The 19,837-nt window shown below is 51.5% G+C and overlaps 2 protein-coding genes across 4 annotated transcripts in view; one reads left to right on the forward strand and one right to left on the reverse strand.

The window, feature by feature from the left end:
- Window positions 1-7,946, forward strand: part of PACSIN1 (protein kinase C and casein kinase substrate in neurons 1) — a 60,282-nt gene extending 52,336 nt beyond the window's left edge. For all 3 annotated transcript variants that reach the window (XM_034767425.1, XM_034767424.1, XM_034767423.1), the window contains exons 9-10: window positions 766-959; window positions 1,625-7,946. In XM_034767425.1, the coding sequence (XP_034623316.1) occupies window positions 766-959; window positions 1,625-1,734 (304 nt within the window). In that variant the 3' untranslated portion in view covers window positions 1,735-7,946. The remainder of the gene's footprint in view (window positions 1-765; window positions 960-1,624) is intronic.
- A 4,042-nt stretch (window positions 7,947-11,988) lies between these two features.
- On the reverse strand, window positions 11,989-18,920 carry SPDEF (SAM pointed domain containing ETS transcription factor). Its single transcript, XM_034769291.1, has 5 exons — window positions 18,341-18,920; window positions 14,750-14,947; window positions 14,566-14,613; window positions 13,627-13,767; window positions 11,989-12,475 (listed from the first exon to the last, which is right to left on the reverse strand). Exons 1-5 carry the CDS (start codon window positions 18,804-18,806, stop codon window positions 12,297-12,299), a joined length of 1,032 nt encoding a protein of 343 aa, XP_034625182.1. The 5' UTR covers window positions 18,807-18,920; the 3' UTR covers window positions 11,989-12,296.
- Between the last annotated feature and the right edge of the window lie 917 nt (window positions 18,921-19,837).

Genomic DNA, 19,837 nt, shown 5'->3' on the forward strand with positions numbered 1-19,837 from the left:
CGTTTCACTGTGGGCAGTTCCTGGGGGATACGCTGTGATACGGCAGAGGGGACGCGGTCATGTCTCTGGGCAGGCGGTTCCCGGGGGATACGCTGTGATACGGCAGAGGGGACGTGGTCGTATCTCATGGCTGGCGGTTCTGGGGGATACGCTGTTCTACAGCGGAGGGGATGCGGTCGTGTCTCTGGGCGGGCGGTTCCTGGGGATACGCTATGATACGGCAGAGGGGACGCAGTCGTGTCTCTGGGCGGGCGGATCCCGGGGGATACGCTGTGATACAGCAGAGGGGACGCGGTCGTGTCTCTGGGCGGGCGGATCCCGGGGGATACGCTGTGATACGGCAGAGGGGACGCGGTCGTGTCTCTGGGCGTGCGGTTCCCAGGGGTTACGCTGTGATACGGCAGAGGGGACGCGGTTGTGTCTCTGGGCAGACAGATCCTGGGGGATATGCTGTGATACAGCAGAGGGGATATGGTCATGTCTCTGTGCAGGCAGTTTCTGGTGGATATGCTGTGATACAGCAAAGGGTCTTTGCTGCCAGTCCTGTAACTTCCAACTCTGGGGCAGCGATCTGAGTGCCAGTGTGACTCAGCCCCTTGTCAGGTGAAATCCAGCCGCTGAAGCCCCAGCTCTCTCTGGGTCCAGGGAAGGCCCTGGCAGCTGCCCTTCTTACATTACCTCTTCTGCCGGGACCCACACCCTCCTGCCCCCCGGGTCCGTGCCTCCCTCCCTTCACGGCACTTTCTACCCACTTTGCATTCCCAGCGTGAGCAGCTACGACCGCAGCCAGCCCTACACCACTGAGTGGTCGGACGACGAGGGCGGCAACTCCTTCAGTGCCAGCGAGGCCAATGGCGGCGCCAACCCCTTTGAGGAGGAGCCGGTAGGGAAGGGAATGCGTGTGCGAGCTCTGTATGACTACGACGGGCAAGAGCAGGATGAGCTGAGCTTCAAAGCGGGTATGGCACAGGGCATGTCCGGCAACTGGCGCTAGCCCCCTGGCACAGCAGAGGTTGCGGCAGGGGGACTGGGACTGGGGTGGGGGGAGGGAGGGGAGAGCTGGCCCTTTTAAGAGGTATCTGCCCAGCCGGAGATCTGGGGCTACATGAGAGGTTTTTTGTTGTTTTGTGAAAGTTTGAGTTAACTCAGTGGCACTATGTCTGACTTATCCAAGCCCCCCAATGTTTACCCTGAACATATGGGGAAGCGGGGAGGTTTCTGGCTCCTCATACACTTATATAAGACAAACAAAGCATGGCCCGTTTTGCTCCAGTTTTGCAGAAACCACTCACCCCTGGCCTGAGCCCGGAACACGTCCATCCGGGGGAGTCACTTTGGGAACATTATGAGTTAACTCGGGTGGTACAGAATAGAAGTTGGGACACAACACACACATCCATAGAATCCACTTTTTCAATCTCTATTACATGTCCCCTTCCAATAGCTGGATAAATACCTTCCGCTGCTGTCAGCCCATGGAGTTACTCCTTCAGCTCGAGTGGCAGAGTGCCAGACTGTAAATTCAAGGTTCAGGCCCCTCTAATCACCCATGGTGTGTGCATTCGGGGTAAGAGGGCCACAGGCAGACTGGCAATGAATTCTTTATTTCTGCTTTTTGCCTCAGGCGACGAATTAACCAAATTAGGTGAAGAAGATGAACAAGGATGGTGCAAAGGGCGTCTAGACAATGGGCAGCTCGGCCTTTACCCAGCCAACTATGTGGAGTCTATCTAACCTCATGGTGTTCTCGTCATTGCTGTCTAAAAATAAACAAACCCTCCGTCGTCTTCATTTCTCTACACCAGCCAACCAGCCATCTTGCCGTCTGGTCACTCACGCTGTACCATTAGAGATTCAAACATATTTTCCAACCAAGCTTTTATTTTTTTAAGAGCGGTCTCAGAAGAATATTTTGCATACTGGCTTTTCTTCCTCTTCTAAGATAATGTGAAGCGAAAGGTCGACGTTGTCTGTCCTTTTTTTTTTCAAAGCAAAAAGCCAATACCTCAAGATTTTAAAGCCCAACCAATGAGGGCATTTCCAGGGCTTCTGATTGGTTGGCTTTTAAGGCTATTGTAATCATAAGCCCACCTTCCCATTGGCTGGGACTGTTCCGAAACACACGGTGCGTCAACTACAGGGACCAGTCAAATTTGCCCTATTTGAACATAACCAAATTAAAATGGGAGGAAATGGAATTTATCCCCTTTTATTTATGTATAGATTTTTATACTCACCTTCCCTAAGCATTGTCTTTCCAATTTCTCCGTCTTTGCGGGTGGACGGGGGGAAAAGTATCTCCCTACCTATCCTTTGCCCTCTCCCATTCATCTCAAACCACATCCATGTACCGTACATCTCCCATCCAGCTGAACACCCTGAGTCTTTGAGTTGGGCAAGGATTAGGGCTCATTGATGTCTTGCAAGCAGGAATGGTTGCCTGTAAATTAAAGGAAGATTCCTCATCCCAGTGAAAGCTTTGGGATTTTTAGAGTATGGTCTTCCCCTCCTCCTCCTCCAATCAAACATCACCATGGTGTGGTCACTAGTATCGTATTGTCATCCTGGACCCAGCAAAGGCTTACTTCCAATGCTCTTCAGTGACATTACATCACTTCCTCAGTCCAGGTTCCCAGCAAGGCTGTACAAGTTCTCTGGTCCGAGACAGGAATGCCTCTGTGTCTGGCAGCACCTGGACATGCTGGAGCAAAGGCACCCATGGACCCTGAACCACAATGTGGACTCCTGCTCCCTTTTCAGGAGATGCTTGGTACACCACTGTGGTGTGGAGAGCTATGTAGGCCTGTGAAAGCTAATGGAGGCCTGCACTCTGGGAGGGAGCGAACTGGGCCTTGAAATGCATCACCTCTTCTTTGGAGATTTGCAACGCTGCTTCACCGCTGTTGGAAACCTCTTCGTAACAGTGACAGGAGCTAGGGTGATTCAGGGTGCCAGGCTGGGATGAATCTTAGGCCTGGCTCAAGACCTTTTTCCTGGGAAAGGAATCTCACCAGGGACCATCAGAGGGACTATTTTTCTACCACTGAACTAAGGTGGGACCAGACTTCAATGTCCCGTTCTTTGCACTGGAATGTGGTGGAGATTTATGTTTATTCCAACCAGATGTGGATAGGTGCAGGAGATTCCCTTTACATGTGCAGGCTTTCTCCCCCAGCCACCTGATGGATGGTGCAGGGGGCATGGAGAGAAGTCGCCTGGCATTCGGACTGGGTGCCTAGCGTGGGAGATGCTCCAGGCCACCACCCTGCCTAGGAAGAGTCACAGGTGCGAAGCAGTAAATGAAGCCTGCACTAGTGTCAGACAGGAGAGGGTCCCTCCTTTAGGCGGTGGCAACAAGGCTAAGAAGAACTCATCTGCATAGCTTTGTGCACCTGGTGTGGGCTCTGGACGCAGCTTCCAAGAGGAGAGAACGTGGGACTGGATTGGTGCGTATGGAATGGATTCCGAGCCGGGAGCCCAACTGGTGTAAGGGTGGGGATAGTGCTGACGCTGCAACACAGAGGAAAGACAGCTATAAAGCAAGCTGCTGTGTCCTTTCCCCAATGAGAATGGGTGTCCTCCAGCCCCATTCACGGCCCCAAGTCCTGTCGTGAGTGCCCTGGAGGGACTGTGAATAGGATTCCCCAGCAGCTGCTCTGCACCTTCCTCATGAAAGGCATTTTCACCCCATAGGCCCTGCTGATCACACATGACCTGTCCCCTGACTTCCAAGCCAGCAGTCTAGCTGTGGGTGCTCCATTGTAGCCAGCATGCAGTTCACCCCTGTGCAACTCCATTGACCTCAGGGAGCTTAAGCAGGGGTGGATTGGACCCTGAGACTTTCCTGAGCCATGATAATAGCAGCGGGGCGTTCTGCATCAGCCCCGAGAGAAGGAAGTAAAGAGTGTAGGACCCAATTCCAATCTCAGTTTCACTGGTGTAAATCTGGAGTAACTCTGCCTGAGTCCCAGAGGTTTTACTCTGGATTTAGATCAGCATCAGGCCTAAAGGCAGTGGCGTGGGAACCAAAGAGTAAATGCCAAATGGAAGAGAACATCAAAGCAAAATCTGTCTGGAGTGAAACACCCGGGTCACCTCGCGGAGAATAAAAGAGGATGGGGATTGGTGTTTACTCTGATCCATGGAGGAAAGGGGCCATTACATCGCTTGCCAAGCCCAGCCCTACTAGCACTAATCATGCCTGTGGCTTCTTCCATCAGTGGCAGATGGAAAGTCCTCATAAGGGCACGAAGGCGGCATCCCAGGGCTATGAAAAAACAATCCCTTTGTCAAACGCTACGTGGAGCTGCAGCATCTCAGCTTTTTAACCCCCCACAAGCCAGGATAGCAAAGTGAGGACCGTGGGAGAAAGGGACACTTGCTTTTACTTCTGCTTCAGTTGGGCAGGGGATGTGAATACTGGCTGGTATCCCATGGCAAATAGAGCCTTTGTTAGAACGTCTTCCTCACATGCGTCTGACGAAGTGGATCTTCACCCATGAAAGCTCCAATATATCTGTTAGTCTTAAAGGTGCCACAGGACTCTCTGTTGCTTCCTTGTTAGGTTTTGCTAGAGACAAGCAGGCAGGAGCTGTTCAAAGGGTCAAGCGTCCTCTGGAAAACAGGGATGGCCATTCCCCAGTGGCTTTGGCCTGAAGACTGAGATAACACCGACAACCCGTTGTCCGTGGGAGAGGTCACCAGAAGACTAAACCACCACACAGCTACTCATGTTGTCATCACTATCTGTTGCACTAGAGACACACCTGAGCCTATAACCCTACGTCCAAACAATGCAGGTTTGAGTTCCATCTGTATTTGTTATTTCATAGCCCTGGGATGCTTTGTAAGTGGGGCCTATCAGCAAGCCCACGCTGGAAGGAGCAGCTTTCCTGATCACGATGGGAGGGTGTTGCTCAGTAGGCTCACAACTTAACCCAACTCAAAACCTTCCCAGGAGAGAAGCTGGCAAAAGCAAACCTAGTTATCTAAGCGGTTTCCCCCTGTTGGCAATGAAGTTGGGTCACTTGTCATCCAACCACATATTTCCTTTCCTAATCCCTGGGTAAGCTACCTTGCTCCTTAAGCAGCCTCCACCGGGGCAGCTTGTGTCTTGGAGGTGCAGAAAAACAACAAAGAACATTTTATATAGCGGATTCAAATTTCATATGGCCCACGGGCGCATATGGGTAACAGGTTATCTGCCATTCCTTGCGGTTCAAGAGAAAAGCTCCCCCTGATTTTTCCATAGGAAGCCACAGATCATTGCTTATTTATCCCCCATCATCTTCAAATTCATCAGCCGCCTCCCCTCCACGTCCTCCTCCTCCTCCTTAACCTGTTTAGTTCATGAATTATTGACTCCAGTGACCAAGTGTTCTTCCCGCCCGAATAAATGTGCTGCATACTGGATAACATAGACAAGACCTCTCCAACCTTCAGCTCTATTTCTTCCATTAGTTAACAAACAAACAACAAAAGTCAAGAAAATGCTGTTGTCTCAGCACTGCACCTGTTTTTTGTACATTGATTGTGTAATTTAAAAAAGATATATATATATATATATACATATCTATATATATATTGTGATTGTATTACTGTGGATACGACAAAAACAACAAAACGAGTAACTGAGCTATGTAATTGTTATATGGATTTTAACCCTCCTTTGAGTCTTGTGCTCGAATATCTCCCGGTGTAGATGTAACTGTCACCTTTACCAGATGAGTATTACTTTGGGGTTTGGTTTGTAGCAGGCAGTGGGTATAGGGAGTAAGAGCAGGGATATTTCTCAAGCGCCAGTGTGGCAGGGGAGAGGGGGCACTTAGTGCACTTCCTGCACAGGAAGTATGATGCCTCCCTCTCCCCATGCCTTCCACCTCCACCCATTGCACGCCAAGTTATCGCTACAGCTGAAGGAGGCGTAACAGGCCCTGTTGTGTTCATCCAGAGAAGCTTGAGAACCCGGGGGCCTGGTTTTCAGAAGTCTTGAGCGCTTGCTGACTTCATCTGGAGTTGTGGGGGCTCAGTCCCTCTGACCACCAGGACTTGAGTGTTCTGAAAACACGTCCCTACAAGGTGCTGAGAAGCTGAGCCTGTTGCAGGAGCAGGCCGGAGCTGGGCTGGGAAACAGGTGGAAAAGGCCCTTTGCAGCAAAGACCAACTCTGTTATCACTCCTCGTAGGAGATGGGCCAGGACCTCCGCCATGAAGCCTTTGTTGATGGGGAGGAGGAATTGGCTCAAATCCCTGATGCTGCCACGAGGGCTTTGCTTCCAAGTCAGATCCAAAGCCAGATGGGGACGGGGGAGTCTAAAGTTTCGCTGTCAGGATGAAGCCAAGATCCTCGCAAGATTTTGAGTCTCCCCCGATCGAGTTGGGGGTGCGTGTTTGCCTTCCGCTTAGGCTGTGGTTATGCAGCACTGGATTTTAGCATTGTCCAACCCAAAGCCCAAGCCTAGTTCCAATTCAACCCCAAGCCTGAAAGGGCGGGGGAAACCCAATCCTCATAACCACCCCCTTAGCCCATCTCGCCTCCTAATGTTCGGTTCCAGGAATGTTTGGCAGGCCCTTTTCCACGCTGCAGCTCCAGGTCAGAGGAGCTTTGAGTTTGGAATGGCAGGAGAGGGACACTTAGGATTTATTTTGATTTTGCCAAGCTCAGAACAGCTCTAATGCAGTGACTCCAGGGCCTTGATCCAGCTGGGACAGAAGAAATAGCCCTTACGTCAAGTGGGTGAAAGGTTTCACTGTGGGTAAAGTGATGGGAGTTGCCATGTCCTGCATGGAAGGCACTGGAACTTCCGCTCTGAGTGTACGGTACAAAGGGGAAATCTTTTATGTTGCTCCAGTGAAGTCAGCAGACCCACATCCATGAGGAATTTGGCCCATTCTCTTTAGAAAAAGACACGTGCCCTGTCTCCCAAGCCAGCCAGCCTCGACCAGCACAGCCAGCATAACCAAAAGCAGACGCTTCTTCTCTCAGTAAAGGTCCTTTGCAGGAGAGTTTCCCCTGATGCCAAGACTCCCTAAGGAGCAAACAAGGCCCAAACCAAATGCTTGGGTGAATCACAACGTAAGAGCGCAGTCCTATGAGGCCCTGAGCACTCTGAATTCAGACCGGGCTCAGACGGAGTTCGGAGGCCCCTCTGCAGGAGTGGTCCCTACATTATCCAACAGCTTCCTGGAGTGGGTTGTAACCCAATAGGACTGAACTGAGACACTTTTAGGATAGGCTCCCAGGCACAGTTTAAGAATATTTAATCCGCCACATGGAGCAGATCCTCTACTTCCTCCCCTTGACTGCTCCACTGAATGGTGTTCGCTCCTAAATCCATTGAACATCGCCGCTGGTCACCCAATCCCTCACTGAGGCTCGGAAAGAGTTTCGCAGCTGGCGAGCAAACAGCTCCCAGGAGAATAATTCTATATTTAGATGGAGGGTCATGGGACAGGCAGAGCACGCAGGGCAAAGCCTTTACCCTGGCAAAAGAATGTTGCAAGCACTCGACCCTCCCCCTTTCCCCACAGGACCAAACCACGCCAGAAAATAGCGGGGTTAAGAGAAGGCAGACCTGACCTATGAGGCTTTAAAATGGGAGGCTGCTCGTTTATGGCCTGGGAGGACTTCAAGGGCTCAAATAGAAGGGAACAGAGTTTCCAGCAGTTGAGATAATGCCACTAACTGTCTGTCTAGCTCTATACTCATCTCTCGAGGGAGAAAACAGAAATGGGGGCATGGCCTTTGCTTAACGTTTCCCATTGGAGCCCTGAGGACTTGGGGGGCAATCTTGAGGCTGTAATTAACAGTGTTACTGTGAGCAAAGCTACACTAGGAGAAGGAGCGTGTGTTTCTGGCACGCAAGGCTGCCTCTTCTTCCATAAAGGGGAAAAAAAAAGATAATACTTAAAAAATACAGTAATAAAGAAAAAGGATTATTTTATTCATGCATGGTGTGTTTTGCCTTGTTATTGGGGGTGTTAAGCACCACTAGGTCACCTCTTTAGGCAGTGTCCTTACCTGCTCCCTTAAAGGCGCAGTAGTCCAGGGGGACAGGAGCTCTGATTGTGCAAAAGCAGCACCTAGGCGTGAGTGCACATTTTCACACACAGCCTCATGCAAGAATGTGCCACTATGCCCTAGCAATAAGGGAAAGGGGTGGGGAAAAGCATAGGAGGATCTAGGGACCAAATTGGCGTGTGATTATGGGTTCCCAACTTGAGACACCACTAAAAGTTGCAGGGCTGGGGTTACAGAAATGGCAGAAAGGCAGCTTTGTTTACCTTTGATGTGTTGCTATAGCTAAAATCGAGGTGGACAGCAGCAGCTGCTCCCTACACTTAGAGTTTATTACTACTGTCCCACGGCGTTCATACACACACGCTCTGGGACCGTGCACACTTGAGCACAAACACACATGCACATTCCCTGCACACACATAGGGACGCGCACACGTTTTCATACGCAGAGGCAAGGAAACACTCGCTTTGCACATATCCGCATACATCCTTCCCACTGCAAACTGAAAAAAAACCAACCCCAAAACAGACTAGACCATTGTTCATTGTAATAGAGAGGAGGTTACTGGACCGATCCTCGACTAGGGGAGGGGTCTATTAGCCACGTGGTTCACATCCATTTTTCCCCTTTTCATTACACACACAAATTTCACGGTTTTTCAGAAGATACAAAGCTGTCTCCCCCTCCCCGCAAGGCATCAGAACTTCAAGGCAATGAGATACAACATATGCTGGGAATCTAAGAAGCATTTCAGCTCCTACTCTGACATGTAAACAATACAAAATTATCAGAAGGAAATACAAAGGCAGCAGCCAACACAGGCAGCTCTTTTAAGTTAAAAAACAAAAACAAAACATGTACGTATATTTTTCTTTAAACTCTTACAAAGGATTTTACAGATATCCTGGTCTCCCTTCTAAACTCTTCATTTGAACCTGAACCACAACGTCTCATCAGCCAAAACCAAAAGAAAACAAATAAAAAATTATAATATAAAAGATCAACATTACCAGGTAACTTGACCTGTTATGAAATGTACAGTTTAAACAACCCTCTACCCTCTGTTCAAGTTCTATTGTACTATAATCTTGTCAGCTTCTGTTGATTTGTTTCCCTGTGGGAGTAAATTGCAGAGGTGTAAAAAAAAAAAAAATCCCTTTAAAAACAGGTACAAGAATAAGGCAGTCAAGAAAGTCCTGTGCAGTGCTGGTAGGAAATGAGTTTAGTGGGTCTCTGTCCAGTTCTTAGTAGACAGGTGTCCATACACCACATGAACAGCCATCACAACTGGTTCGTAGTTGGCAGTCTGAGCAGAAAGACTGACTGGGGCAGAGAGACCACACACAGGCTGAGCCAAGGCGCTGGCTATTTTGGGAGTGGAGGTTGGAAAACAAACCTTGATCTGAGTTTTGCAAATGGCTCCATTCTTTATAATGCACTGAATCTCAAAGCCCAGATTCAAACACCTTGGGGACATCTGGATCCAAAGTCTGCAGCTTGAGCCCATATCAGATGGAGAATGACTTCCTTAGTCAAAGCTAGAAGGGGGACTGCCAGATCAGGACTGAAGCTGGAAGTATGGGAGTAGGAAAGTTACTAACTTTCTTGTTAGTACCCAGGCTATAATGTCAGTCTTCAGGCTTTCTGCCCCAGCCCCTTTCAACACCAGTGAATTTCCTTAACCAGTCGAATTAAGGAGGCAGAATACAGCCTTACTAGAAAACAAGCTGAACCTCTGGTCACCAAAAGCCAACCCAGTTGCCGTGCTGCGCTCTACCCACCTTTGATCACTAGGTGCTCCGAGAGCAGGCTGGATCTTTCTCCAGTCTTGGCTTGCCCAGGATAGGCAGCAGATTTTTCACAAACTGGATGGTGGTGTCGCTAGGAAACTAACTAGCACAACTGGGGCATAAATGCCACAAGTTGTGGTGAGGAAGGGAAACCTGCCCAGTGGCCTTCATTTTGTCCACAGTGGGGCAGCACAGAAGGGATGCAAGATATACTGGTCCCACTCTGTTTGCAATCTACTCTTGCTTAGGAGATCGGCCATGGTACAGCAACCTGTCCAGCAGGCAAAGCAACATACTACACAGTCTGCTGCCTCCATGCTTCCCAGAAGAGCTTTTTGGTGTTACCCTGCTGCTCAGCCAGATGGCCTTCTCATGCATCCAAGTGCCAGGGTGTCCCAGCTTCGGGTCAGCGTGAGCCCTGGCAGAAGGCTGCTGTGTACGATCCTATTGTCTTTCCTTTCAAATGAGCCTTTCTCACATCCTGCGCATGGGTGACTTTGTCCTTTCACACACAATGCCCGAAAATGGTCACTGCACCCATTCAAGTGTGCACCAGAAACTGGCTAGTTCAGTCGCTTCAGATCTGAGTCGGGTGTCCGGGGTTTGGCCCCGTTAGGCAATCCCCGAGTTAGAGCCCACCCCATGATCAGCCACACTTGTCTTTGGTTTACAGCTGGTGCTGCTCTTGCCAAAGGCAATGGGAGACGAACTGGGGAGGGAGTAGCAGAACTTGACTCCAAAACATTTGGGCCAGATTCTGATCTCATTTACAGCAGTGTGAATCCAGAGTAACCCGGTTGAAGCTCAGAGAGCTACTCCCGGTTTATACCGGCCTAACTACGTTCAGAATCTAGTCCCGAAGTATTAAAATGGTGCTAAGGAATAATGGCACCCAGAAAAAGGGAAGCTGCCCACTGCATGTCTCAGAGGGCCAGTCGGACATGATGAACTTGTCGAAGCGATTTTCCCAGAATAGCAAGGCACGTGCTTCAGAACTGCTTCTCCGTAAGGAAGAGAAGCAGGACGCTTGAGAGGTTCTTGGACACACCAGCCAGTTATGCAGCTGCTAACCCAGCATCACACGTTACTGGACAATTCCACTGCTTCCTACTGCCGACCCACCTCCAAACGAGCCAACCAGGGAGGCGAACGCTTCAGCTGCAGCGTCTCCAGCCGATAACCCTCAGTCCTTCTGGCAGTCGTCTACACCAGAGCATTGCTGCTCTCTGCCGGCTCGCAGAGCCCTGTCACACTGGGGCATCCCTCCACTGCCACACAAGGCTGGGGGCATTGCCTAGTTGATCACATGCATATAGCAAATGTTGGGGGGGGGAGACTGCCTTAGTGGCAAGCACTTTCTGGCTATCGTTCTACCCTTGCCCCCACCAAGAAGAGACACCGCCAGTTAATGATTGGACTGACCAGCTACTTTTCTAGCCCAGGGAAGGATAGAAGGAACAGATTTCAGTTAGGCTATTGGTGAGGGAGTTGTCCCATTAAAGAAAGGCTCTGGACTGGCTGAGGGGGGTGGGGAATTACCTCTCTTCCATGCTCAGAGAACGGCTTCAGATCAGGAAAAAGCAAAACCAGTAGAATTGCCATGACGATATCCTTGGGATATTTCAGGACAACTCAAGCTCCCCACCTGGAAGCATCGACGAAGAGAGGCCGAATTTGATTATCACTAGATGTTGTGCAGTGTGTGTGTGTGTGTGTGTGTGTGTGTGTGGGTGGGTCTCTTATCAATCTTCAGGGTACACGACCGTCTCTAACTGATGGGGATCAGGAAGAAACTTCCCCAGGGGGCAAGTTACCCATCACTGCAGGGGTACCAGCACCTTTCACTAAAGCAGGGGTGGCCGGCCAGGCTCAGAAACAAGGACCAGTGGTCTGATGCAGTATGACAACTCCTATGTTCCCACGTGTGGACAGGACTCCTGGGTTTTACGCCCAGCTGCTATGCTGTGTGACCTCCAACGTGCCATAAATCTCTGCTAAGTGGCATCTGGTCTAGTGGTGCCTCTCACACAGCCAAAGACTTGAAAAGTTGGGGGAGAAAAATGAACCTCATCCACAACAGTCAGACGTAACTTCTGTTGGTTCGACGTTGCTTCCAGGCAGCATCCCCTCGCCCCCCCACCCCACCCCACCCAATTGTTGTGCCCCCCTCACACCGCAGCTTTAGAGGGAGAAGGGGGCTTTCTACACAAACTCATTGGCCCCAGAATTAAATGTATACACTCTATTTCACAGGCAGTCCATTGCTAGGCGGGGGTTCTTCCCCCAACACACACGCTTTGTAGCCTGGGGGAGGTTGGAAGCTCTGAAGTTCATCTGGCAAGTTTGATGAATTTCCAGCCTCTTGCACAATCCTAGACTTCATCTTTATTATCAAAGGTGGATCTCTTTTTGGAAGGGGGTGGGAGGTGCTGTGGTTATAGGGATCCCACCGGGAGGTCAGTCCGTTCCCCTGCTCCTGCCCCCTTCTCAGACGGGGTGGACAAACTGGTAGACCAGGCGCTGGGAGATGTCAGGTTTCCGGATGATCCCTTTCTTGTAATACTGCCGGATGGAGCGGCTCAGCTTGTCATAGTTCATGGCGGGCCGGTTCTTCCGGATTCCCCATAAACGAGCCACCTGGGCAGAGTCCTCGATCTTGAATATGCCTGAGAGAGGAACAAGCAGAGAAAAAGGAGGCAATAATACAGGATGGGAGTTGAATCATAGAATATCAGGGTTGGAAGGGACCTCAGGAGGTCATCTAGTCCAACCCCCTGCTCAAAGCAGGACCAATCCCAGGGACACTGAGAGGCAGCATAGTCTAGTGGGCAGAGCACAGGACTTGGCAAAACTTGGGTTCTAGTCCCAGCTCTGACACGGCTCTGCTGGGTGGACGCTGACAAGTGATTCCCACTTTCCATGTGGCCATTTCCCCTCACACCCTTCATCTGCCTTGTAAAGTCTTTGGGGCAGGGACTCTGTGGACGTGTCTAACACAGACAATGGCAGTGAACCTCCGAGCCCAGCTCGGCAAACTCAGGCTCACATGGTTCATGCTAAGAACAGCTGTGAAGACGATCAGCATAGAATCATAGAAGATCAGGGTTGGAAGGGACTTCAGAAGGTCATCAAATCCAATCCCCTGCTCAAAGCAGGACCAATCCCCAACTAAATCAAAAGCATTGGGCTCGGAAGCCTAGGGCAGGGGGCGTTGGACTCACGGACTAGGCTGCAACATAGCTACACGTCTACAGTAGGGTGAGCTCCATGAGCCTATGCCTGTTGACCCGAGCTCAGAGACCTGCTGCCATGCGCTGGGTAGACACACCTGCAACATGCAGAGCTCGGGCTTTGATCTAGGCACTACAGGAATACAGGATCAGGAGCCCAGTTTCACCAGGAAGGAAGTTTAGGGAACGGAAAATAGAGCTTTGGTTCCCACAAACTCACTGAGGGATAGAGTTTGGGGGAAGATAATGGGAGACTCAGATTTGTGTCTATGGCAATGAGTACCTTAGTCTTACAGACAGGGAGACACCCAGGCATAGCGCCTCATTCTGATCTCACTCACAGCAGTGTAAACTGGGAGTCACTGGGCTTGATTTTCTGGGTGCAAAGAGAAGAGCAGGGCAGAAAATCTGGCCCTGTGGACTGACGGAATGACGACAGCAGAATCTGGCCCAGAGAGCTTTGGGTTGGAGCACCTGCCGGGGTGAATACTCGTGCTAGGAGACTCAACACTGTGGGGCCTAGGGGGGTTATGGCATAGATACAAAATATGGCTTTGAGTTCCCCAGGAGGAGTCAACGGCCCCCACCTTTCTCCTTATTGAGCCAGCGAATGAACCGTCCATAATGATGAGGCTTCAGCAAAAGCTCTTTGAGGAACTGCCATAGGTGGATGGGCTGGCCTGAGCAGGAGGAGTCCACCTCGCTATCCGTCCAGCTCTCGTCACCCGCTGCGGCAGAAAGGAAGCACATGCCAGCTGTTAGTCAGTCGCTACCAGCAGAGGAGCAAGTGGCTCTGGGGACTGGGAACAGAGGGAGTCTTTCCTCTTCAGCTTGCTCAGGTCATCACGACTCATCAGTGGCCAAAAATGGCTGCCGTCTGATGAGAGGAAGGATGGTTCAGTGGGCAGGGCAATAGCCTGCAACTTGGGAATCCCAGGCTGAGTTCCCTACTCTGCCACAGTCTTCCTGTGTGAACCTGGGCAAGTCACTTAGCCTTTCTGTGCCTCAGTTCCCCAGCTGTAACGTGGGGATAATAGCCCTGCCTCCCAGAAGTGTCGTAAAGACTGAGATTATCAGCTCTTTGGGATTGGGACCATCTTTTTGTTCTGTATTTATTCGGCGCCTAGCACAGCACAGTCCCGTGGCTGGCACTCCTGAGTGCTACAGTAATAATACATTAATAATAAATACACACCAGATTGTGAGGCACTCTGATATCAGGGTAATGAGGGCTATATAAGTATCTGGGATAGATCTGATAGTCATTTCCCCTTTGGGCTTGTTATTAACCAGACACATTATTGACTAATTAACCAGGCTATTATTGACTAATAAATAGTGTATTATAATTACCACTCTGAGACTTAATTACGATTAACATATTGGTCCTGATTAAGAGAGAAGCAACCCCTGAAATAACTGGGAACCCAGTCACTGAATCATTGGTTCATTGACCCTCCTGCTGCACCCCCAGCTTCCCTCCTACCCCTCCTCGCTTCCTGTCCTTGGCAAAGGTGGGAACTCACCACAGTACCGCACTTCTCCGGGCGCAGCCTTCTCCTTCATCCAGGCAGCTAGAAGGGAAGGGCATGAGCATCAGGTGAGGGGGAGCAGAATCCACCGCTACAAAGCGCACTATTCCCACGGATAACACGGTTAAGGAAACTTTGCCGCGCTCACCCCGCCTCCTCCAACTCCGCCGGCATGTACCTGATTTCCAGATGTCCAGGTGGGCGTGCAGCACGTCCCCGCACACCAGGGAGCGCTGACGGAACTGCTCCTCTGACATGGCACACAGATCCTTCCCAGACAGGTCCTGGAAAGATTTCCCGATCTGGGGTAGTCGGTACTGGTGCTCAGTCCATAGGATCCACTTCTGGACGTTTCCTGGACTCCAGTCCGCCGGATCTGTGGACGAGAAACAAAACGCCCCGCCCAGCCCTGGTGAGCAGGGTCGGGGGACACTTCTCCTCCAGAGAGCACTCTGCAAGGGTTACAGTAACAGAGAACACTGCACCCCTCCCATGCTAAAAGGACAAGGGAGCTGAGGAGCAGTACTCCCTGCCTGTTCCCCCTCCTGCATGGCTGGGGCAAGGAAACTACCCCTCCAGTTTCAATCTACTTCAACCACTGGAAACATGGATCTTTAATCCTCTCCTGGGTTCCCTGCCTCCTTCTTTGTCCCATCCCCTTGGGAACCAGATCCCTTTCCTGCCAGGGGAACGCCCCACCTGCAGAAAGTCCCTGTCTCTACTGGGAGAGACTTCAACCCCAGTCAACAGATCTCAAAACCCACAGATCATGGGGGCGTGGGGGCAGGGGAAGGGAGCATCAGAAGCACCCTTCACCTACAGCACAGGGGAGCCTCCCCAGTGCAGGCCCGGCCCAGCTGTAAGGAGCGAGTCTCTTTGCACCAAGCCCAGCAAGCGCACTTTCAAATGAACAATCCAGTCAGGAGAAGAAGACGGACCGCGTGCCCACGGGGGAAGCAACAGCAGCGTGACCTGTCCGAAGGGCTGGTTCTCCTAAAGGGGCACATTTATCCTCCGCGTGCCAAATCACTTTGTTCCCCATTGCCATTGGTTGTGAAACAGCGACACCCTCTGGAAGAGCACCTGGCTCGGGACGCCCAGCAAGGCTATGTACCCAGCAAGTGCCTACTGCATGCACACACGTAATAGAGCAAATCACCTTCCCACATGCTGCAAGGTTCAAGGCTTCAGTGGATGGAAATCAGCATAGCCATGCTGACTGCCAATTGGACCAATGTTCTTAATGCCTCGATGCAGTAGCTTTATAGATGCTTAAGAAACTCCACAGGATACAAAATATTTCAAATGCAGAGAGAGACCAGCCAGAGTTCTGCCATGGTTCTGAGCTTCCAAGCCCAAAGAGTTTGGATCTGTGATTCCGGTTCAGGCCCCGCTCCAGCATTAGAGGTAGAAACCCTGTGAGTTATTTTAGACACTGCTCCCTCCAAATATATGGGGAGATCCTCAAAGGGTGTAAATTCACATAGCTCCATTGATTTACACCAGCTAAGGAGCTGGCCCGAAGTTCCTCATGCCAGAGGAACTCATCCTAGTAAACCAAACATACCTGCCCCCAGTGGCTGTGCATTACTACTGGAGACTTTGCCACCTTTGCTCTCTGTCCCAGTGCACCTTGCAGAGTCCTTTGCAATCAGTGCAAGGCTGGGGTTAAAATGCTCAGCATGGTTTTCATGATCTAGCTGGGACTCTCTGTTTCTGGCTCCAGCCGCTTCTCCTACAGGCCCCGGCTCCCAAACCCCATCGCTGACAGCACTGTCCGTTCCGGATCTGGGTCAACGAGGTGCTGTTTGCAGGGTCCCGAGCTCGCTGCTGGGTTTGGCTCTTCAGAGAGGATGTGCACGGTGCACTTTTGCACCATTGGAGCGAGAAGGCCCTGCTCCTGCTCCCACTGAATTCAGTGAGAAAATGCCCATTGATTCAGACAGGAGGCAGCTCAGGCTCCTCTGAAGATCAGATTGCTCATTTTGGTTCATACTAAATCCTGTCAGGACTGGGGCCAGATGGCTGCAACCCTGCTGTAGGCTGCTTGTAACTCAAAGGCACTTCCCCAGATATCCCATGCCATTGCATTTCAACACGTGCACTGGATGATTTTAGAGACAGGTACGAACCACAATGCAACGTTTGGCTCCAGATTCTCAGCCCCCACACTATAAATCAAGGGTATTCGCATCGGGGGGAGAGGGGGTTTTGGTCCCTTCCCACCATGCCACGATTCCCTGGCATGACTTTTTTTTTCTCCCCCCTGTGCATGTGGTTTCACTTTCACACCTCTGCAGCCCAACCCTGCTTCCTGTTGGTGTCACTAGCAGTTTTACCATTGATGTCAAGAAAAGCAGGTTCCATCCCCTTCCCCACCACCACCCCAGAAGAATCACCTGAGAGGACAGTTCTATTAGACACTCAACATTCCACCACCAGCTCTCCCAAGTGGGAAATTAGAAAGAAAGAAAGAAAGAAAGAACAAACGAACGACCCACCCATTTGGCTGCTCCCTTCCTGACCCGCCATCCACTTGCTTAACACACATGACTTCAAAGAAACTTCTCACCCCCGGGGAAGAGATTCCCCCTGCAACCCAGTGAAATATATTTCACATTGTCATAGACATGGGAGATGGGGAAAACCTGCTAGTCCCTATGAATCCAGCTGTCCTGGCCTCTGGGGAAACCAGAATATTCTGCTAGTGGGAAGCATCTAGAAGTCTGATTTAGGACCTATGAGGCCACGTCTACACTCTTGCTACTACAGCAGCAGAATTACGGCGCTGCCGCACTGTAGCGTAAATGCTTCCTACATCAACAGAAAGGGGTTTTCTCTTGATGTAGATCATCCACCTTTCCAGTGGTTGTTGGAAGAATCCTACACTGGGGGTTAAGCCGACCCAACTACAGTGCTCTGAGTGTGAAATTTTTCACAGCCTTGGGCAATGCAGCTAGACTGACCTAAGTTTTAGGTGGAGATCAGGCCTCAGACTCTTCCACCCCCAGCCCCTACCTGTTTGAAAACTTTTGGCAGTGGCACTGCTGGGATCCAGATGTGCCAGATGCTGCCCTCTCAGGGCCTCACTCACACCCCACTCACTCTGTCGCAACCCAGCAGAACGGTTTGATGATTTAAATTTCTGTCAAATAAAAGGGTTTGAACAGAAAAAAGGAATCCGTGTGGCTGTTTTTGCTTGAGAAGTGTTGTGCCAGGGAAGGCCACAGAGGCCAGTGGGGGTGTCTTTCCTTCGACATCCCCGGCCCCTGCCCCGGACTCAGCCTGCCCTGGAGGAATCCCAGCGAGGGGTGAGGAAGGAGCCCAGCCTCCATGGCCCAGTCAGTCTTTGGCCTCTCTGCTGAGAGTGCCCACAAGGGGGACAATTAGGACCTGACCCAAAGCTCACTGAGGACAACAGAAACACTCCCACTGCCTTCCAAGGGCTTTGGGTCCAGCTGTTAATGCCGGCTGCCCTGTGGATACTAGCGTACATAGCACATCCTGGTGCTCTCTGGTAACTGTGGAGGGCCAGGAACTCTCAAGCCACTCCATGGACATCCCGGACCAAGAGCCAACAATGCTTTTCACCTGCTGCCGAGCTGAATCCAAACCAGCAAGCAAGAGGTGACAAGCTCCACAACTCAGTCTGGAGCCCCCTGAGCCTCCGGTCTCCCCACAACAAGGCACTGAGCTCTCCTTGGCCCCTTAAATCTCACACACACACACAGCCCCAGCACAAAAGTGGAGAGACAGAAGGGGCACCCACCTGCTGCAATGTTGAGGAGCTTGCAAGCTGTCTCGATGTCCTTTAGCACTTCGCCCACCACCATGCTCTGCACCTGCTCCAGCGAGTGCTCCTCCAAGTGGAGGCTCTCCTGGTAGTCCATGTCGGGGCTCAGCCCCAAGCCCTGGCTGTCGATGATGGGGCACTGCTCCGGCTCCTTCTGCCCTTCGCCCCTGCCTCCTTGGCCACTGCCCTGAGGAGTCTCCCCCAGGCCCTTGGGCACCCAGCTGGTGTCCTCTGAGTAGAGCATATCGAAGTAGTGGAGATAGAAAGTGGGCAGGGTCTGCTCGGGCGTGGCAGGGGGACTGGGGCTGTCCAGGGAGCTCCAGCTCCGGGTATCGGGGTCTTGTGCGGCGGGGGTCTTCTCCAGGCTGGTCAGCAGCAGGGCGTCCTGTGGGGCGATCCGGCCGTGAGGCAGAGCGGTCAGCCCCTGGCCTGCGCTGCCCATCACTCTGCCCGGGTGCGTCTCCAAGTCTGTCAGCCACCAAGGGGTGGAGAGAGAAACAAACCAACAAGCACCAGTCAGAAGGGGCTGGGGCTTGATAAGAATTCCTGCCTTTCTGCCCAGTGGTCAGGCACAAAGGGGGAAAGCTAAGCCTGTTAGTGGGAAAGAAGCCTCCAAAAGAGCCACTCGACGCCCGAAGAGACCCCCAGATGAAAACAGGTTAAATAGTTCTTCACAGGCCCGGGTGACTCCTTCGCTTCTGGGTCATTTGGCAATCAGGGGGTAGAAGGGGAGTGGGGAAAAGCCGACCTGCCTGGAACGATCAGATACCAAACGTGAGGGAGAGTCATCCTTGATCAGGGTGGTAACTTTCTGGAGGGGGTAGGAAGGAAAATGGTGTGAAGTAAATAAGCCCCTTGCCACAGTTGGCTGGGGTGGGGGGTGGGGGGTGAGCTGAAGCCTGTTTGGGACAATGAAGCCATCAGCCTTGGGTGGGGAACTGCGCATTCCTCGGGAAGAAATGGACACACAACCAGAGACGGGAGTGTGCCTGGGAAATCTGGTTTCTGAGCACCCTGCCTTGGACGGGGAGAGCATCTCTGCCAAGAACCTGAGCATTAGCAGGCACAGCCGTTCCCCATCACTGGGCAACGCAGGGCAGGAGAGATGCTGCTTGTGGCAGGGTTAGACAGAGCCCTGCATCTCAGGCAGAGGTTGGACTCCAGAACATTCCCCCTCACTGCTTCTGCTCCAAGCTGGGCCTCCAAACTCCTACCAGTTAAAATAACAGAGACAAGGCCCATCATAGTGGGGCAGGGACCATCTTTTTGTTCTGTGTTTGTACAGCACCTAGCGCGGTGGGGTCCTGGTCTGGGACTAGGAGTCAAAGGCACTGCAATAATACAAATCAACAACAATAATAAATAAAAAAACTGATCTGAGTGTAACCAACAGAGCAGCCCTTTACATGGGCTTCACGTCACCAGCAGGCGCAGGGCACATCTACACCAAGCAAGGAAACTGTTGCAGGGCCG

Source organism: Trachemys scripta, chromosome 4 (assembly GCF_013100865.1).
Source record: "Trachemys scripta elegans isolate TJP31775 chromosome 4, CAS_Tse_1.0, whole genome shotgun sequence".
Lineage (NCBI taxonomy): Eukaryota > Metazoa > Chordata > Testudines > Emydidae > Trachemys > Trachemys scripta.